Source organism: Herpailurus yagouaroundi, unplaced genomic scaffold (genome assembly GCF_014898765.1).
Source record: "Herpailurus yagouaroundi ecotype Mexico unplaced genomic scaffold, PumYag 198, whole genome shotgun sequence".
Classification (NCBI taxonomy): domain Eukaryota; kingdom Metazoa; phylum Chordata; class Mammalia; order Carnivora; family Felidae; genus Herpailurus; species Herpailurus yagouaroundi.
In genome coordinates this window covers 15,208,764-15,228,535 of record NW_024412429.1, presented here as the reverse complement: position 1 = coordinate 15,228,535, position 19,772 = coordinate 15,208,764, and the positions used below count along the sequence as shown (strand labels likewise).

Below are 19,772 nucleotides of genomic sequence, written 5' to 3'. Positions count from 1 at the left end.
CTTTTTTTTTAAGTTTATTTATTTTGAGAGAGACAGAGACAGTGTGAGTGGGGAAGGAACAGAGAGAGAGGATAAACAGAGAATCCCAAGCGGTCTCCATATTGCCAGTGCAGACCCTGACGTGGCGGCTCGAACCCACAAACCTGTGAGATCATGACCTGAGCTGAAACCAACAGTCAGGTGCTTAACTTACTGAGCCATCCAGGTGCCCCTTATATGGCTTCTTTTAAAGGCTTGTCCATAACTAGACTGACCCCGTCATGTCTTTTTTTGCACTGATGCTCTGCGCAAGGAAGGAGAGCCCCTCACTATCTTAAACCATGTTCATTCTCATTGTCTCCTCTGCACCTTTCTTCACATGTTCATTCTCATTGTCTCCTCTGCACCTTTCTTCACATGTGTTTATATTTACAGCGCCTTCCACCCACTCCTGTTGTCAGTCTGAACTTTTAAAATCTGTGCTTCCCGAAAGACCCCCTTTTGTCTTCATCTGTAGATAAAAGGAAATTTTACCTTTATCTATAACCCACAATCCCATTGTGTTTTTCTACAACGTGTTGGTAATTCCCTTCACCCCTAAAGCATACTTTTTAATCACATATTAATGAGAAAGTCTGTGCTTTTTAGCTGCATGCATACTAGGTGCTCAGCACATCTAGTTGACTTAATTCTAATTCATGATCGATAAAACAGGTATCTCAATCACGAAGCAACCAGGAAGAAAAAAGCCATCTCATTTACTCTCAGTGGATTTGACCAATCCAGTATACAGGGAAGTCACTAGCTTCTTTTTTCAGGCTCACAATGGTCTGCAACAGCCCTCTGAATGTTCTGCAGTAAGGAATAAAGGAATTAAGAATTCTAAAACTGTGGGTTTTCATCCACTTAGAGTCAAGACTCTCTATTCATGCTTCAGTTTACTCTCAAGGGAGAGTTTTTTGCTCTCAAGGATGATTTTGGAAGGTAACTACAGTTTTAAACTTCAAGATCCAGCAGCCAAGCCTACTGGGGGCGGGACTTTTTTCTGATGTAAAATGTTTTGAAACCAGATAGAGGGGGTAGTTGTACAAGATAGTGAAAGTATTAAATGCCACTGAGGGTGCCAGCGGTGGGCGGGGGGGTGGGGGGGGTGCTCAGATAGTTAAGGGTCAGACTTCATTTCAGGTAATGGTCTCATGGTACAGGTTTGAGCCCTGAGTCAGGCTCCATGCTGACAGCTTAAGAGCCTGGAGGCTGCTTCACATTTGGTGTCTCCCTCTCTCTCTCTCTCTGCACCACCACCCCCATGCTCGCTCAAGCTCTCTCTCTGTCTCTTTCTCAAAAATAAACATTAAAAAAATAAAAAAATAAATACAATTTAAAAAATTAAAAAAAACAAATGCCACTGATTGTACAGTTTAAAGTGGTTAATTTTATGTGAGTGGAGTATCATGTCAATTTAAACAAAAAGATCCAACAATCAAATATGTCTTCACCCCTATAACTGTCTCAGCTGGTGGCCAGCTGTCTCCTTACAACATCTGACTCAAAACTAAGGAGGAGAAGAAACACACATCTTTTGGTTTCTGACTTGTGTTTACAAAGAGGGTATATGCACCACACTTCTGTGGTTTACAAAAGTACCTTAGGCTTCTCTAAAATGACTCACTCTGGGGACAACATGGAGTTCATGTTTGGCTTAACACCAAAGGTAAATGTGAATTTCATTGTGACTTTCAGAACTATTAACATCAGCACAGCTGGTTTCAAACTTTGGGTTGTCATATATAATGAAAAAGCAAAAATAGAAACAAATTTACCTCAGAGCTCTGCCTACTATCCATCACTGAGCTTAATGTGGTAGAGACAACACATGCCCACAAAGCATTAGCTGCCCATGACCATGAAGGTCCCTATCACAGAGGGCTTATCACTTAGAACAGCCACAAGTCAGCTTATGAACTGCATTACTGTCTTAAAAAATTTTTTCAATGTTTGTTTTCGAGAGAGAGGGGGAGAGCCAGAGAGAAAGAGAGCGAGAGCGAGCAGGGGAGGGGCAGAGAGAGACAGAAGAGAGAATCTGAAACTGGCTCCAGGCTGTGAGCTGTCAGCACAGAGCCCGACTCAGGGCTCAAACTCACAAATGGTGAGATCATGACCTGAGCCAAAGTGGAACGCTCATCCAACTGAGCCACCCAGGTTCCCCTGCATTAATGTGTTAAAATTAGATCCCCCATACAATTTAGAGAAGGTAACAGGAAAGGCCCAGCACTCTACCCAAATTCAGTAGATTTAGACAAGTAAGTAGAGGAAAAATGTAGGTATTAGATCAGCTCCTTAAAGAAACATTAATACTTTCAAGAGAATGTTGGGAAAGAAATAACAACTGAAGGGTTTCTATTAATTTTTAGAAAATATAAAAAGTGTACTGGACTGCCTCACCCACATTCAGTGGAACTTAGAAATAGTAATTCTACAACACTTCTTGGAATTTTTAAAATACCATTCCAGAAGCAAAGAGCCAATTTAGACTTTGAGATACTGTTAGCTTTTCACGTGGGCAGCTCTGTCCCAGAATTTGTAGAACTGAGGTACAGATGGCAAAAGTAGGTCAGATGGAAAATTTTAGATTTGGGGTGATATGAAAAGCAATACATAATTCATACTTTCTTTGCCTCTCAGCAGAGCATTAATATGTTAAGTTCCCATGATGGGTAATAATCACGAAAGTAGCTACATCTCCTCGCTGCTAGAATTGTTCACATGACCACTCCCAGCTTAGAAAGAGACAGAAATTCATGCGGCTGGCCTTAATTACAAGAAAAGTCACACATTCATTCTACTAGTTAATACTTACTTAGCATTAATGTGCAATTTTGTGTTTTCTCCATTAAATCCCTTGAAAATACTAATTTTGCTCTACATTCAGTTTATGCACGTTTTCATCCCGACGCCCAAGAGGCAGGGTGGTGGTTGGGAGCTAATTTCTGTTTTCAATTAGGAACCCTGGAATGTCAGGACAGACCACCACGATCCTGTTTTCAGGCAGTTCCTGAATCCTGGGGGACCCAGTGAAAGGTCTTGGGGGCTGCGGTCAGTCACCTGGGACACTAGAATCATGCACCCCGAACAAAGGCCGAGATAACCCAAAAGTAGAGAGAATTAAACTATGTAAACCCTCTCCTGGAACACCTGCTCGTTCGCGATGGCCTGACAGTGTGATACTGAAATTCACACTACAGTAGCCTTTGGGTAATTTAGGCTCAATTCCTTTTGAAGTTTTAGAGGAAACTATAATCAAATGGAGATCACTTGTCCTGCCCCTTCCGGCATAGTGAAGCATGGGGCTGGGGCGGAGGGGCAGCTGAGCAGACAGAACCCCAGGGGGCACACTGGTTCTACACGGGCAACTTTTTCAGCTGACAGTAAGGTGGCAGCAGTTGACAAGTCGATAACTGGAGTATCAGTTAAAGAGGACCATGGTGCTTGAAAGAAAATTGCATTGTAATAGTCACCTAAGTCCCTGGACTGTCCTCATGACTGGTTTAGTCCAGGTAAACAAAGACTGACCCTAACTCTATATTTGTACAGCACCTTCCCCAAACCAGACTGACTATGGATGACTTTGGGAGAGCAGAAAGCCCCACAGAAGGTAGTTTTACAAAAATAAGGCCTAAAGATGGGTGCTACACATTCTGATCTCTATCTTAAGAAGTTACAGAAGTGTCAAAAACCTGAAGCCATTATTTCTCAATACACTGTCTCCAGATAAAATATGCTCATTTTGGGGTTATACTGCAAGAACACCACATATATTCTTAATATATGTAAAAGAATGCAATTTTATCTTCGACTACATATATGAGCAACCCATATATTCCAAGGTTTTCCTGGATTCAAAGAAAAAAAAAAGTGCAGAGTTTCATGCCTAAAGCTAATAAATTTCCCAAGTCCTTGACAGATACACATATCACATCATGTTTTACAGCACTTAATTTACATCTAAAAACACCTTCGTTTCCCTCTGCCTTTTTAGAGGGTGAGTACACGCTCCTCCATTCTTGCAGGGGGGCGAGGGGGAGGGCAGGTAGTATTTCCCCATATCACGGTGACTGAGTATTTCAATGAACACCTCAGTACCCCTGGCTCTCAGTTATACTCGATTACGCATTAACAGTACACTTGATCATACTGCTAAAGAATTAACTGGATTTTAATATATGCATTTTCTTAGCATAGATTTTAAAAAAATTTTTTAATGTTTATTTATTTTTGAGAGAGAGAGAGACAGCGTGAGGCGAGGAGGGGCAGAGAGAGAGAGGCAGACACAGAATCTGAAGCAGGCTCCAGGCTCTGAGCTCTCAGCACAGAGCCCAATGCGGGGTTTGAACTCACGAACTGTGAGATCATGACCTGAGCCAAAGTTGGAGGCTTAACCAACTGAGCCATGCAGGTGCCCCTAGCGTGCATTTTAAATTGATATATTTTTAACATCTTTCTGAATTAGGTTAGTGGAATCATCTCTGTTTCTCGCGTCAAGCCAAAGATTTGCCTGTTTGCGTAACATTTTAAAAAACGATTCAAGTCAGGTACAACCATAAGATGATGACTCTGAAGGCCTGTTCTTCAACTGCTTCTTTGCCCACTTAAGTCTGAGAGCTTTTCTCTGAAGTGATCACGGAAAGGTGCTAGGCCCATACTGGCTAAGTTTCTTAAGACAACAGTAACCGGAGGAGGTAGATGAAAGTACATTTTATCCCCACAACAGTTCACGACAGCAACAGCACAACGTGGCAACTATTAGGAAAGGCACTTCGTGTGATAACAGTGAAGAAGCCCCGTCGGGCCTGTGGCTTTCTTTGCCTCAATTCACAGTCTGCACTTCCGTCTTTCCTTCCTGGATCCCTCCCTGAAGAAGTGGTGGAAACAACCACCATGTGGAATCTTGTTTACTCTGTAAGCACTGATCTAATGCAACACAAAAAAGCCAGTCTCCTCTCCCAAATACATGCTGAGCCAACCAGTCCCCAGAGTGGCACTACCTAATCATGCGGGAAACCGAAGTCACCGCTACTTGTACCTGATGCTCCGCCATCTGGCTCTCTGGACCCCTGCCGTGCTCCAGACTCTCACTGAGTTTCATCTCGATGGCCTCCATTTTTGTGGAGATGGACTGGAGGGAGTCCTGGTACTTCTGCTGCCTTTCCAAAGCTTCATAGAGAGTGCGCTGCTTTTCACTGATCTAAAGAAGAAAAGGATATTACCAAATGTCTCCTAGCCTCTTATCTTCTAGGTTACTACACTTCTTTCCTCATGCGACATCCTGACGTCTGTGGCCCAACAGACGGTATCCGACTCTGTGCACGGAGTGTGTTAACTCCGGGCGTGGGTTTCGTAAGACAGTCGCTCAGGTAATCCCGTGTGCGGTGGACGGAGTTAAACACTTCCACGTTTCGGAGACTTACCACATTCTTTAGGGTTTCCCAAGAACGCTGCAAATCATCCAGCTTAGCGGTAGCAGATGGCTCCAGTCCTAGTTCATAGAACTCCGGTGATGGCAACGTGCTGGGGTGGATCCTGGCAGCATCTGTCTGCAACCTCTCAGCAGATAAGGCCTGGTAATAAGCAATGTCCTGCGGTGCAAAGCCCGGTGTTGGGTTCAAGAAGAAGACAAATTTAGGTTAACGTGTGCTGTATTGTTTGCCTTGTGGAGGAAGGGTTTGGGATTCACCTAAACTATAAACTATTATAGGGGCGATGACAGGGGCTATAAACTATCGAGGTTTGTGTAATTCTTGTGACGAGAAGACAAAGATTGTGTCAAAGCACACTACAGTTGCTTCTGAATTTTGGCTTCTATAAAAAACAACAACAACAACAAATATTTCAAGTTGCCAAACTCATTCTTAGTTTATATTTGGTAAAACAGAAATACAAAAGATTAGAGTGGTGCACATATTCAAAAGACGAACTAATAAGGCAAAAAAAAGAGAATCTTAATTATCTCCTAAACTGTTGTTTTTTAATGTATTGATTAAAGTGCTGCATGCTTTTAAAAAGTACTTGATTTAAATAATATTAAGTCATTTTTGAGGCACAGCCAGATCTTCCATATCTGTGAGTTCATCACTCACAGGAATTAACTTCTTGTAATATTAAATAAAGGAAAATGTAATCGGGAAGTTAAAACTACTCTAAGAAAGAAATAATAAAAATGATTCCTTCTCATCACTTCCTGGAAGTACACTGGAAATAATCAAAGTGAATGATGAAAAACAAACCTTTTGAAATTTTTATTATTTCTTGGGTTATAAGTACCATTACATATTTTATAGTATTAATAACGGACTCTCCTACATCAAGACATATAATCATGTGTTTTCAATTGTTTCTATGCATATTTATGTGTATTAATAGAAATTGAATTGGGGAGTAATGTTTATATTCTGGGAATTTCTATTACAACGTTCACTACTTTTGGGGCACCTGGGTGGCTCAGTTGGTTAAACCTCCGACTCTTGATTTCAGCTCAGGTCCTGATCTCACTGTTTGTGAGACTGAGCCCCGCACTGGGCTCTGCACTGGGAGTGTGGAGTCTGCTTGGGATTCTCTCTCCCTCGCTCTCTGCCCCTCCCCCATTTGTGTGCACGTGTGTGCATATGCCCATGCTCTCTCTCTCTCTCTCTCTCTCTCTCTCTCTTTCTCTGTCTCTCTCTGGCACTTGATGGGATGAGCACTGGGTGTTACATGTAAGTGATGAATCACTAAATTCTGCTCCTGAAATCACTATTATACTCTATGTTAACTAACTTGGATTTAAATAAAATTTTAAAAATAAAAAATTAAATAAACAAACATTAAAAAAAGTTCACCACTTTTGCAGTTGTACTGTTGGAGATAATAATGTATCTGAATGGAAAATACCTGAGCCTTATCGATAAGGTAAGGTCTTATGGATAAGGTCTTGGTAAAAAGTCTTCAAGAAGGACCCAGACACTGGAGAAACCAAAATAAGAACAGGAAAGGGCTGGTGTTTGGGGGTGTGTATGAGGACATAAGCAGGATTGTGGGGTAAAAGGGGTTCAGACAGGAGTCTGACACCGGAGGAGTCAGAGCTGAGATTCCAGTTGAAATTCTCCTAAGTAGCTGTATAACGAGAAAGTCACTCACATCTCAGGCATCCGTTCCCTCACGTGTGTAACACTGGGGAGTTCTGAGGATTAAATGAAGTCGTATTTGAGTGGCCATGAGACCTGGTACTTATTTTGTTGTTGACACTTCTAGGTAAGTCCCCAACCTTTACTGAAGACACTGGAACATGGAGACTGGTTCCTCCTTGTTCCTGATCCTTCACCATCCTGGGTAGATTACTTTGCTCTTCTCAAGTCTTTGCTAAGCTCTATCCATTCACCCTCACCTACTTTCACTCCGCTTCAGTCCCCCACACCCTTGAACATGATAGCCTGTCATCACTGAATAGGCTCACCCCATGTGCACTTCTAGCTATGTCTAAAGTTACTTAAACTCTCCTCTTGCCAACACTGCTGCCTTCCTTCTTTGCCCCTTTGAACTCTGCGTTACTCACCTGGAAAATCCCAGGCAGGACTCCATCCAACTTTACTTTCCAGAGCGCATGGGTGTACATGCTCATGAGCATATACACACCCCCGCCCCCCCCACACACAAACACACAGCTGAAGCCATCGAGGAGATATCCCTGAAACTCCTCAAATTTCCAAAAATCTGTCTACACTCAGACTCCCCTTTATCTTATACGTGCCAGTTTCCCGGCTGAACGATAACCCTCCCACCTACTCCCAGAATCCCATCCACTTTCACTCTTTCAAGGACCTTGGTGCATTACTATCCTCTCTATCTCTACTGATTTTCTCCTCAGCATATAAATAGAGGCAAATCTTTTCAGTCTAAAAACACATACTCTTTTTCGGTATTTTTCTTACAGGATGTCACATGTTAGAAAAGTCCACAAATCACAAAGTGATGGGTCATCACACACAAACACATAGTTGTGATTGCCGTTTCTTCCTTTTGTCCCATTCACATGATAATCCAGCTTCTGAAAATGGTAGTCTGCACTTGATAATGTTCACTTTCTCACCCCCCAATCCACTTCTAAATACCCAGCTGTGCTTTGACCCTAATGATTCTTTTCTGTAAAATAAAATGATTATTTTCAGCCCTTCTTCTGCCTGACCTCTCGATAGCATTCCACACCTCTGACTGTCCCTTTTTGGAAACACTGTCCCTGTAATCTGTTCTCCTCCAAGCTCCAGTCATTCAAGCTTTCACTTGTGTACTTCCCTCAGTTATTTATAAGCTCTGCACTCACATCTTCATTTTTACATTCCAAACTCAACATTTCCAAAAACAAAAACAGACAAACAAAACAAAACAAAACAAAAACATCCAGGATGAGAAATAACAGATTTACAAAAAAAAAAAAAAAAAAAAAAATCATGTTCTATCCATCTTTCAATAAATGGAACTTCTAGGCAGAAGCTCTGATCGTGGGATTTATTCTCTATCTCTTCTCTCCCTTCCCATCCACAGGTTATTTAGGATGAATTCTATTGACACATACCCTTGCCCCAGCACTGCTTCAAGTTCTCATTAGAACAACAACTGCCCAATTCCCAGGTTGCAAACTCGTAGCCTGCAGGCTGCCTCCGGCTTGCACACATTTAGTTCGGTTTATGCAGTGTATGATACTGTTGAAAATGTCATCGAAGTAGAGAGGTTTAATAAGAATCCAGATTCATAGCTCCTTTTGCAAACCAGAAGGTACATAAGACTGGACTCTGTGTCCACAGGACTATGGTAGTTCTAACAGGGGACAGGCTGCCTGGTTTATGAACAGAGGTGCTGTTCGGGTCCTTTTCATTCCCCAGCCGTTGACATCACAGCCCTGGCGAGGCATCAGAATGTGCAACTTCTGTCTCTCACTAGCTTCTCTGGGTCTGAATCTGTCGATCTTTATTCTACTGTCCACACTGACCCAGGATGATCTGTTCTCAGACTTACTTCTGTACATGGCTTCTAGTTAAATTCCCTCTGTGGTTAACTATTAGCTTCTGGATAAAGTTCAACGTGTGTGTGTGTGTGTGTGTGTGTGTGTGTGTGTGTGTGTGGTCCTTCATGATGTGTTTCCTTCAGCCCTCTCAGTTTCTTTTCTCCCCTTCTCCCTCCTCCTCCGAAACTGGTTTTCTAATTATACTGACCCTATTTGCAGTTGTCTTGATGGGCCATCCTCCTTCCTGCCACCACACCTTTCCATATGTCTTTCCTTCTTGCCTGAAAAACATCACCTCACTCTAGTGCACACCAACTGCTTAACTTGCACTCCTTTCCTAAAGCTACAGGGTGCCCCCTCTGACCCATCCTGAACTCCAGGTTCAGGGGCGCACTCCAAATCTGTCCTCACCATGCAGTGTTTCTCCCCATCCTGGCCATTGTCCCATTCTATTGTGATTACTCACTCCAACTGTGAGCTCAGTTAAGACCGGAGAAGTGCCTTTTGTCTCTGACTCTGAGCAGGTCTTAGGATGTTTGGCAAATAACAGGCAGGCATATATATCTATAATGCATCATACATATAAAAGCACTTCTGTAAACTTTATATACACAGAAGGTATTTTTTTTTTTTTTTTTGAGTGGGCAGGGGCAGAGGGAGAGAGAGGCAAGGGGCAGAAAGGAAGAGAGAGGAGGGAGAGTGAGAGAGAATCATAAGCAGACTTCACACCCAGCAAGGAGCCCAGGAGCCCAACATGGACCCTGATGCCGGACTGGATCTCACGACCATGAGATCATGACCTGAGCCAAAATCAGGAGTCAGATATTCAAATGACTGAGCCACTCAAGCACCTCAAGAAAGGTAATAGTATTACTGGGTCCACAAGGAAAAGCAAAAAGTTGTTTTAAATGTACAATTTTTAAATTAAATACTCTTTTATAAATAAGGAAGCCCCCCAAAAGAGCCAGAATAAAATACATTTGTTACAAAAAAATATTTTTTTCTGGTTCTTTTGTAGGTGAGAGAGAGAGGGAGAGAGAGAGAGAGAGAGAGAGAGAGAGAGACTGTGTGTGTGTGTGTGTGTGTGTGTGTGTGTGTGTGCGCGCGCGCGAGTGTGGTATGTATGTGTATTGCTCAGGCCTATTACACAGGAATGAGAATTCCCGGTTTCTTAAAAGCACCTGAAAAAGTATCGCCTTTTGTAGATGAATAGTTTGAGGACTACATATATTCAAATATTGAATTGAATATTTGAGGGCCACATATATTCAATAAAATAAAACAATCCTCTAATTACAAAATGGAGGCCTTAACTGGCATAGCAAAGAATCATCCTCAGAAAGACGTTTCTTATTGCTTTGTACTTAAGATATGAGAGTTATTATCCAGTGGATTCCTAACAAAATGAATTTGGAAAGCTACAGTTCCTATTTCATTTACATTGTCCAGGTTAAAGAGTATTTTCATGCTTCACATCACATTTAATTTTTAAAAGTTTGTGAATTAAGTAGCATTGCTCGCTGTTACAAATGAGGCCGCTAAAGGACGTTGCAGGTACAGTCAGCTTACAGGCAGAAGGGACGGGACTCATGCTGAGCTTCTAACCTGGAGCCTGGTGCTCTACCAGGTACAAACCTTGGCTTCTGTCAACTCTGCCAAGGAGCTCGCCTCTTGCTTTGCTTCTAATAGCATCAAGAAGCCTGCAGCAAATCCTGGGGTTGCCTGGTTATTTCCACTCTCCAGGAAGCTACACTGTTACCACATTGAGCTAATAGCTACTGTCAGAGAGACAGAACCCACTGACTGCGGAGGGGTGGGGGGGTGGACCGGGTTGGGGGGAATCGCTCCGTTATACAATGGAGATCTACTTACAGAAGCAGCGAGCACAAAACCTTCCTTTAACAGCTGCAATTTTATACAGCAGTTATATTTGGCTGCCCCCTAAAACAGCTGCACACATTCTATACAGTATGTTGAGTCTGAAAAGTGCAATTTATGAGGATTCTAAATGTCCTCCTCAACTACAAGAGAAAATTTTGCAAATCCAGCACATCCCCGGCCAGGTTGTAGTGTTTGTTCATTTTCCTCTGACTTATATTATTGTACAAGAATAACACGTGGCCTTAATGAAGGGGTTGATCTGCTTGAACACCAAGCATAGCACATTTGCTTTTTAAGGGCCTCCTCTGAGTAAGGGCATTTTTTTGGTTAATCTTCAGTATCACGTATAAGTACGTTCACAATGTGATTTAATTGATGCTTTCCCTTGATGGCGGAGGGGTGTCAAAATCTATTTAAAACAAAGAAAGATCTCACTCATAATTTTAGGATTTGACTGAGTTTGACAGCTGAAGTAACCATAATATGAAAATATTTGTGTATTTTATCATTCACGAGGCATTTTTATATGTACATTGAGAGACACTTTACAAGAAGTATCATGGAGGCTTACCATCTTAGACCAGGGATATTCTCCCCACAGTGTTAATCTTAAGGCCTCGGTTTATTGTTCCATTTGAAAAATTTAACAACATTAAGTTTATTATATAGGATAGTTTTTTCCTATATAATAGCTGACTATAGCCAAGTTTCTCTGATTCTAATAACATCTGTGACCACAGGGAAGAACACAGCATCAAAGAATGAGTAATACATATTTTAAACTCAGAATCTGAAGAAAAGTTTCCCCCAGGGTACACTGAACTTCTCTTTTTTTTGGTTTTGTTTTGTTTTGTTTTTAGTCTCTTCTCATCACTTTTGTTATTAGTCATCCCACATCCACCTTTCTAAATTATGAGGTCCTTGATGGCAGGGGCCACTGTTGTCTTCTCCTTTATTACCTGTCTGGAACCCAGAAAACATTTCATGCCAGGCAGGTACTCAAAATGTGTCTGATGAATGAATAAATTCATAACTTCCTAGAGCTACATACAGTTTGCCAAGAGAATTGTTTTACCTAAAACATTCATCAATTTTATATTCCTGTTTTAGGGGAAGAAGGTTTTTTTGTGTTTTTTTTTTTTTTTTTTTAATCACAGAAATACTATTTTGAATGCTCTGTTTTAAAATAAAAATAATTGTAACTGATTTGTAATATAGCTTATAGAACATTTGTTCTGTTTAACGCTTCTTCCTTAATAATAAATTTCCACTTCTTTGAACACTTACATAATTTCACAGTAATATCATTAAACTTTTTTAAAGACTATTTTGGCTAGGGGCGCCTGGGTGGCTCGGCAGGTTAAAGGTCAGACTTCGGCTCAGGTCACAATCACACGGCTTGTGGTTAGAGCCCCACATCAAGCTGCTGCTGCCAGCACAGAGCCCACTTCAGAGCCTCTGTTTCCCCCCCTCCACCCCTCCATTGCTTGTGCTCTCTCTCTCTCTCAAAAATAATAAATAAAAATAAAAAAAAAAAAACTAAACTATTTTGGTTAAAGGAAAAAAAAAGAAACTAGTACTTAACATGCATTAAAAATCTTTGGCTATTGTAAATGCATATTTTTTATTTCTATATAATATTTTTGATGAAAACTCTAACATATTTAACTTAGCACAATCTGAATCTAACATAATGTATGCTAAAAAGCACCACATAACAAGGTATCATCTCCACTTTATAGGAAACAAAATTTAACGTTATTGAAAAATAGATAAAAAACACAAGTCTACTTAGACATTCCAATATATACACCGGGCCATCCCCCTTAAATTGGTTGACAGTAAATAAAGAAAGAGTAGAAGGTTTTCATCTTTAAAATCTGAGCTTATCAGTGTCAAAACCACGTTCGATGAATGTTACAATACAAAGAGATCATGTTATTTTACAATGGTGACATAAACATTTCTTTCTCTGTTCAGATGCAGTACTCCTATTAGATAGCTGTTAGAACTCAAGCCATAATGCCTTATAACATGGCCTTCTCCAGCTATAATTTCTGTGACCTAATTTTTGCTCATGTCACTGCTGGAAGCCCAGAAGAGGAGCCAGTGTGCTGAGCCCGTAGTGGTTATCACATGACAATCACAGTTTGTGCAATTTCACACCTAATGGTGTGTCCCTCAAGTCTAAGATTCATACCCACAGTCTATTAAGAACAGGAATGGAGTCCTGCATCCATCCAGAGATCCTAGCTAGAGGAATGCCAAATCGTGGTACCTGGTTAACAGAAGCATCTGTATTAGCCACAGGTGAAGGGGAGCGACAGGCAGGTGGAGAGGAAATTTCACTGTTGGTTCCCTCCTCCCCAGACTCCTCTGTGACAGGTGACAGCAAAGTGTGACAGCGACCCGCAGTCATCTATCACATAAGACGTAGCCCAAAGGACACGAACAGAACATCAGTTAGCTATGTTAACAAAAGACCTAGTCAGGCACAGGTCAAAACAAAGGTAAGGATATTCCAAGAGTTAGAAATACTGACACCCGAATCTATATACGAACTCTGCGTTAGTACTTAAAAGTTTTGTCTTCAAGTTAATAAGACTTTAGGGACCATTTGTAAAACAAACAGGGAAAGAGGGTGCCTATCACATTAAAGACTTTTGTTGTTGATTCAGTGTTTTCCTTTCCTTGATGTTTGTTTGTGTCTTTATAAATAAGTAGTAGAATCGTGGATCATACAAGGGAGAGAAGGGTCTACAAAATAAAACTTGAGTCTTTTGTGGACATCTCGGATTCCAAATGTCCTAGGGACATAACTGTACCCAAAGTAATATTTTGCCAAAAGAGTCCAGGTACACACACTATCTGAGGCATAGCACATATGTGTGGAAAATATGCAGCACTGGAAAACCCTGTCATTCCCAAAACAACTAATGCATTTTTAGATACAAAGTGATAAGGACATAATGTTGCAGAACAGCAATTAATGGAACCTACTTATTTTAATCCAAAGCTACACTTTGGATTTTCTATTTTCTTATTTTTCTAATAACAGCTTTTCTTCTATATTTTATTAAACATTTGTATAACAGAATACACAAACATATCTAGCTGGCCAGTGTTTTAGCTTGGAAAACATACACAAAAAATTTGTGTAGCGTGATTCTCCTATCTCCCAGAAATCTACAAAACTGTGCAAAGGAATTTTTTTTTTTTTTTTTTGAAGCTCGGAGCCTTTCAGTGTGATTGCTGAATTATAAACAAATGCAGGGCCAACCTTACGCATATTAAATAATTCAGCCGCCTCAAGCCAACAGCTTCATTTTAACTGTCCCTGTTTAGGGTATAGGCATCAAAAACTGGCCTTGGCCCAAATGTAGTCAGAGAGTTGAGACTGTTCCTCATTCTGATCTGCAAGACCTAGCACCGATCCCTAAGTTCAGCCACGGAGAGGGAACCTAGAACCGCTAGCCAGGGGGGGCAGTCAGAAGGGAGCGCAGCGCGCTGGCTCCCATCAAACCCGGCCTTGACCCTTACTTACCATGACCACAGAGGGGTGGGCCGAGGTCGCGGGGAGGAGCTCCCGGTCCAGGTCCTCCGTCCCCTCCGCCAGCCCCTCCACCTCCGTCACCGTCAGCAGCATGGTGGCATGCTTGGCTTTCATCGTCAGCATCTTGCACTTGGAGTTCAAAGAGGCGATCTGCTCCTGGTAGCCCTTGATTTTCTGAGCCAGCTCCTGGGGAAACATTTCCCCCCCCGCCCCACCGTGTGTCAGAGCAGCATCAAAAGGAAACAGAACTAGTGGCGTTCATCTTGCTCCAGCGCTGGCCAATGAAATCACAGAGCTGCGGCAGCCGGCGGCAGGGCCGCGGCGGAGAGGCAGGATGTGGACGTGCGAGCGCAGGGGGCTGCCGGCAGCGCACCCGCAGCCCGACCGACCGCGGCGCGGCGGGGCCGGAAGAGCGGCTGCGCGCGGGCCGGGAAGGAGTGCCCCGCGGCCCGGCTCCTAAGCCCGGGAGAGGCTCCGGGTGCAAGCCGGAACTTATGTAACCTTAAGAACTGGCAACTTTCTTTAAAATGCCTAAACAATCTGAAACTGCCAGATGGTTCATGCCGCGGAAATTAGGTCATGTGATGACTAAAACTACAAAAAATGCAATGCTCAGCTCTGACCATACTGTGTATCAGATAGAGCAGTCATCTGTTACAGACGGTGTCACAAAAGTAAACTGCATGTCAATTCCTGTGGCCCATGGAGTCTTTTTTCGTAGAGCAGCTAAATAGCGCACAGGAGACCCTAATTATTTATGCAGATTATTCCCCAAATAAAGTTTTGTACATTGATCACATTTTCCCCTCGCGCCTTACGTGTTTCTAATGTTTCAAATTAGAGCTTTGAACTTGAAGCTCAGTTCAAATTTAAGTTCATTTGTGGTTGAAAAAATTGCAAAAATTGTTTAATTTTAAAAATTAAAAATCGTCTTGGGGCGCCTGGGTGGCGCAGTCGGTTAAGCGTCCGACTTCAGCCAGGTCACGATCTCGCGGTCCGTGAGTTCGAGCCCCGCGTCGGGCTCTGGGCTGATGGCTCAGAGCCTGGAGCCTGTTTCCCATTCTGTGTCTCCCTCTCTCTCTCTGCCCCTCCCCTGTTCATGCTCTGTCTCTCTCTGTCCCAAAAATAAATAAACGTTGAAAAAAAAAATTAAAAAAAAAATTAAAAATCGTCTTAAAGATCTAAAATACTAAAGAATAATAATCTAAAATGGTGATTCTAAAATGTTAAGTTTATACTTTCTTATTTAAAAGATGCATATGTGTTCATCAAAAATAAAGATGTATATTTCAAAACCTTAATCCGAAAGTACCAAACTATTCCATTTTTTCTATTCCTTTTATTTGGCTCCTTTGCCTGAAAAGTTGTCATTGAGTGTTTGTACATAACGCATTTTGCAACAAAAACATTAAATGTCAATTTCTTTGAAACAAGAGTGTGTATATACCTATATACATACATGCACATATACATACTATGCATGTATATGTATGTATACAAATACTATCATCTTAAACACATTGTCATTCAAACTAGAGCTTTGAACTTGGAAGTTCAGAAACAAAATGACAACAGGGGCACCTGGGTGGCTCAGTTGGTTCAGGGTCCAACTCTTGGTCTTGGCTCTGGTCATGATGTCATGGTGGGGGGATTGAGCCCTGTGTAGGACTCCACACTGCGCAGACACACATATATATCATTTTGTTACTGTCATTTTGTTTCTCCCGTCCAAGCCAAAACTGAGTAAGTGGAAGGGAAAATGATACAGCGAACTCAGCCAGTAGCCCGTCTTCTTGACTTCTACTACAGCACAAGAATATTTAAAGGAAGGGCTTTTATTTATTTTTTAAGTTTATTTAGAGAGAGAGGGAGGAGGGGAAAAGAGAGAGGGAGAGACAGAATCCCAAGCAGCCTCCATGCTTTCAGCCCAGAGCCCTACATGGGGCTCGATCCCCATGAACCATGAGATCTTGACCTGAGCCAAAATCAAGACTTGGACCCTTAACCAACTGAGCCACCCAGATGCCCTTAAAGTAAGAATTTAGAAAGTAGAAATGATCACTTTTTACCTTTTAGAGCTGCAGGTACTTAATTAAACCGAAGAGGGCTTTTTAAAAAAAATTTTTTTTTCAACGTTTATTTATTTTTGGGACAGAGAGAGACAGAGCATGAATGGGGGAGGGGCAGAGAGAGAGGGAGACACAGAATCGGAAACAGGCTCCAGGCTCTGAGCCATCAGCCCAGAGCCTGACGCGGGGCTCGAACTCACGGACCGCGAGATGGTGACCTGGCTGAAGTCGGACGCTTAACCGACTGCGCCACCCAGGCGCCCCAAGAGGGCTTTTTTAAAATAGTGATTAAACAGCTATTTACTACATCTGGCCTAGTGCCTAATTTGTGGTTACTCTATTACAATTAGTTAACATGCACATATAGAAGGCATCTACCAGCTTAATGGACTCCTTGAACTCCATGTTTTCATAGGAAAAATCACTAAACCTTCTTATGATGGCTTGCCCCACTGGGGTAGATTTGAAGAATCTTTGCGAAGTAGAGTTAGTTTCAGTCCTTCACCTTTTCTGCCTACGTGGAAGGTCATGGCCCCCTACTGCTGTACCCTGCAGAGGCGTGCCCATGCTGGCAGCAAACATCCATCTCCTAAATGCAGTTGTAACTTTCTTGTGTATAAAACTTAATTGGGTTGTTTGTTAACCATCCAATTCTGGTCTTCACTTCAAAAGATTTTGATTAGGAGGCATTTTGTAGTCATCTCATATGACCCCCTTGGAGAAATAGCTCTTTAGACTTTCTTCTGTAATAATAAAACCTGTCTAAATCATAACAACTAGTGGGTGGTTAAATCTACTAAATTAAAATGGAGCCCTAATGGGTTCATGTGTTCACTATTCTCAGGAGGCATATGTATTTTTAACTTTTACTGGATATTTCTGAAAATGATTACCAAGGATGAACATAAATAGATGGGAATGTCAGGTAAAGTGGCTGTTCTGAGGAAAGCTGCCTTCTGTGACCAGTGTCCCGCCCTCAGGAGAAGGCCTTGTATATAAGGTAAAAAAAAAAAAAAAAAAAAGAGGCTTGAGTATTCTCTCCTATGATTTAAAAGTGGCAGGATATTTTTCTCAAATCAAATGCAGCATTTAAAAAATTACAGAAAAAGGGTGTCTGGGTGGCTCAGTTGGTTAAGCATCCAACTTAGCGCAGGTCACAATCTCACAGCTCATGAGTTCAAGCCCCACATTGGGCTCTGTGCTGACAGCTCAGAGCCTGGAGCCTGCTTCCGGTTCTGTGTCTCCCTCTCTCTCTACTCCTCCCAGCTCATGCATTCTCCCTCCCTCTCTCTCTCTCTCTCTCTCTCTCAAAAATAAACATTAAAAATTTTTTAATGTGAATTCTTTAGAAGTGAATATATTATCAAGTAATTTTATGAATTACAGCTAGTCTTCTAGATACTAGATTCACCTCAAAATTGAAATTCCATTAAAAGGAGATTGAAAAAAAAGGAAAAAGCTGGGGCGCCTGGGCAGTTCAGTCAGTTAAGCATCTGACTTCGGCTCGTCACGATCTTTCAGTCTGTGAGTTCGAGCCCCACATCGGGCTCTGTGCTGACAGCTCAGAGCCTGGAGCCTGCTTTGGATTCTGTGTCTTCCTCTCTCTCTCTCTGCCCCTCCCTGCTCGTGCTCTGTCTCTCTTACTCTCAAAAATAAATAAAACATAAAAAAAAAAGAAAATACAGGAAAAAGCAGGCTTCCAAATTTTTACGTTATCATAAATCAGGCTTTCTCCACTCAGCACTTTCCTTCCTGTGTTTGTTTTATACACACAATGAGACTCTCACATGACTATGCCATTATTTATGATAATGTATTCTAAGTCACATGACAAAACTTGCAAATGTCTACACTCATGTTTAGAACTGGAAAGAGAAAATGTGACAAAATCAACAGATCACTGAACAGGAGTCTGGAGGATGGTCTTCAGCTGAATGTACTGAGAGCCAAATATGTGACCTTGGACAAGTCATGTATCTTCCTGGGCCATTATTCTTCTCTTCTGTGCAATAACATAGTCCAAATAGTTTCTGCTGCACTGGAAAAACTATGGAATTTGGAGGCACAGATTTGGGAGCCTTGGAAGTTACTTAAAAATATCAGTTTTGGGGCACCTGAGTGGCTCAGCCAGTTAAGCGTCTGACTTCCACTCAGGTCATGATCTCACAGCCTGTGAGTTCGAGGCCCGCATCAGGCTCTCTGCTGACAGCTCAGAGTCTGGAGTCTGCTTCGGATTCTGTGTCTCCCTGTCTCTCTGCCCCTCTCCCCACGCTCACTCTGTCTCTCTCTCTCTCAAAAATAAATAAACATTAAAAAAGAATTTTTAATAAAAGTTTCTGTTTTCTTATCAGTAAAATGGAGATGATTAAAAAAAAATCCTTACCTCACAGAGTTGTTATAAAAGATAATGTAACAACTTTGTAAATTGTTTTTAAAAAAGCCCTCCCCCAAAAAACACTATAGTAATGATAATAATGTTCTTTCAGATAAGATTTTAAAAATATATACTTTCTGTACTATGATAGAAAAGCTGTTACAAAAAATTCTGGATTGTATAAAATGAGATTAAAAATAGTATCAAAATTAATTTATAAATATATAGTCTAATGTATGAATTATATAAACAGTGGTCTCAAATGTTTGGGTAACATATTTTCATGTAACCAATGGCATAAGAAATCAATAGTTAACGTAGATGTTATCTATAGTGTAGAAGTAAATGTAGGTGTGATATTTATTTACATTATTTTGTAAATCACATATACGTGTAAGTTACTGATGCACTTGACATGTCAAAAAATTAAAGAACTGCATTTGGAGACTGGGATATTTTATTCTTCAAAGGCAACAATTGAATCTTCTGAGAAACTCACTATGATACTTAGTTTGGAAAAAAAATAGTTTGTTGCTCTTATGACAACAAAGTTAAAATAGAGCCGATAAAGAATAAACTAAATATCTACCCTTGGCACAGAGAAATTAAGATACTCTCGTCCCATTGCTTCCCCCGATTCATGATGCTATGAGCCAGTCCCCAAGGGAAAGAGGAAATAACTCATATAGGAATTGACAGGTCAGAGAAGGACATTCAGTGCTAAGAATCAATGGGCCCAAACAGTCAAGGTCTCTGATCTCTGAGACCAAGTCTGTACAAGGGGTGTCCAAGTCCTCAGGTCATAATGAAGTCATAAATACAAGAAAGAAGGCTTTTTTGAAAATGGGGAAGATGGTAACAGTCACAATCCGGGAATCAGCAAAA

The 19,772-nt window shown here is 41.4% G+C and overlaps 1 protein-coding gene across 17 annotated transcripts in view; it reads right to left on the bottom strand.

Moving 5' to 3' along the window:
• Positions 1-19,772, bottom strand: part of SYNE1 (spectrin repeat containing nuclear envelope protein 1) — a 480,816-nt gene that overhangs the window by 153,122 nt on the left and 307,922 nt on the right. For 16 of the 17 annotated variants that reach the window (XR_005782621.1, XM_040448857.1, XM_040448858.1 and 13 more), the window contains 4 exons: positions 14,436-14,630; positions 13,170-13,310; positions 5,445-5,612; positions 5,060-5,221 (listed from right to left, as the gene is read on the bottom strand). Coding sequence is in view for 16 of the 17 variants with exons in the window: in XM_040448857.1 (XP_040304791.1) it covers positions 5,060-5,221; positions 5,445-5,612; positions 13,170-13,310; positions 14,436-14,630 (666 nt within the window). In the remaining variant the exon portion in view is untranslated. The remainder of the gene's footprint in view (positions 1-5,059; positions 5,222-5,444; positions 5,613-13,169; positions 13,311-14,435; positions 14,631-19,772) is intronic. The other variant, XM_040448854.1, reaches the window with a different exon arrangement.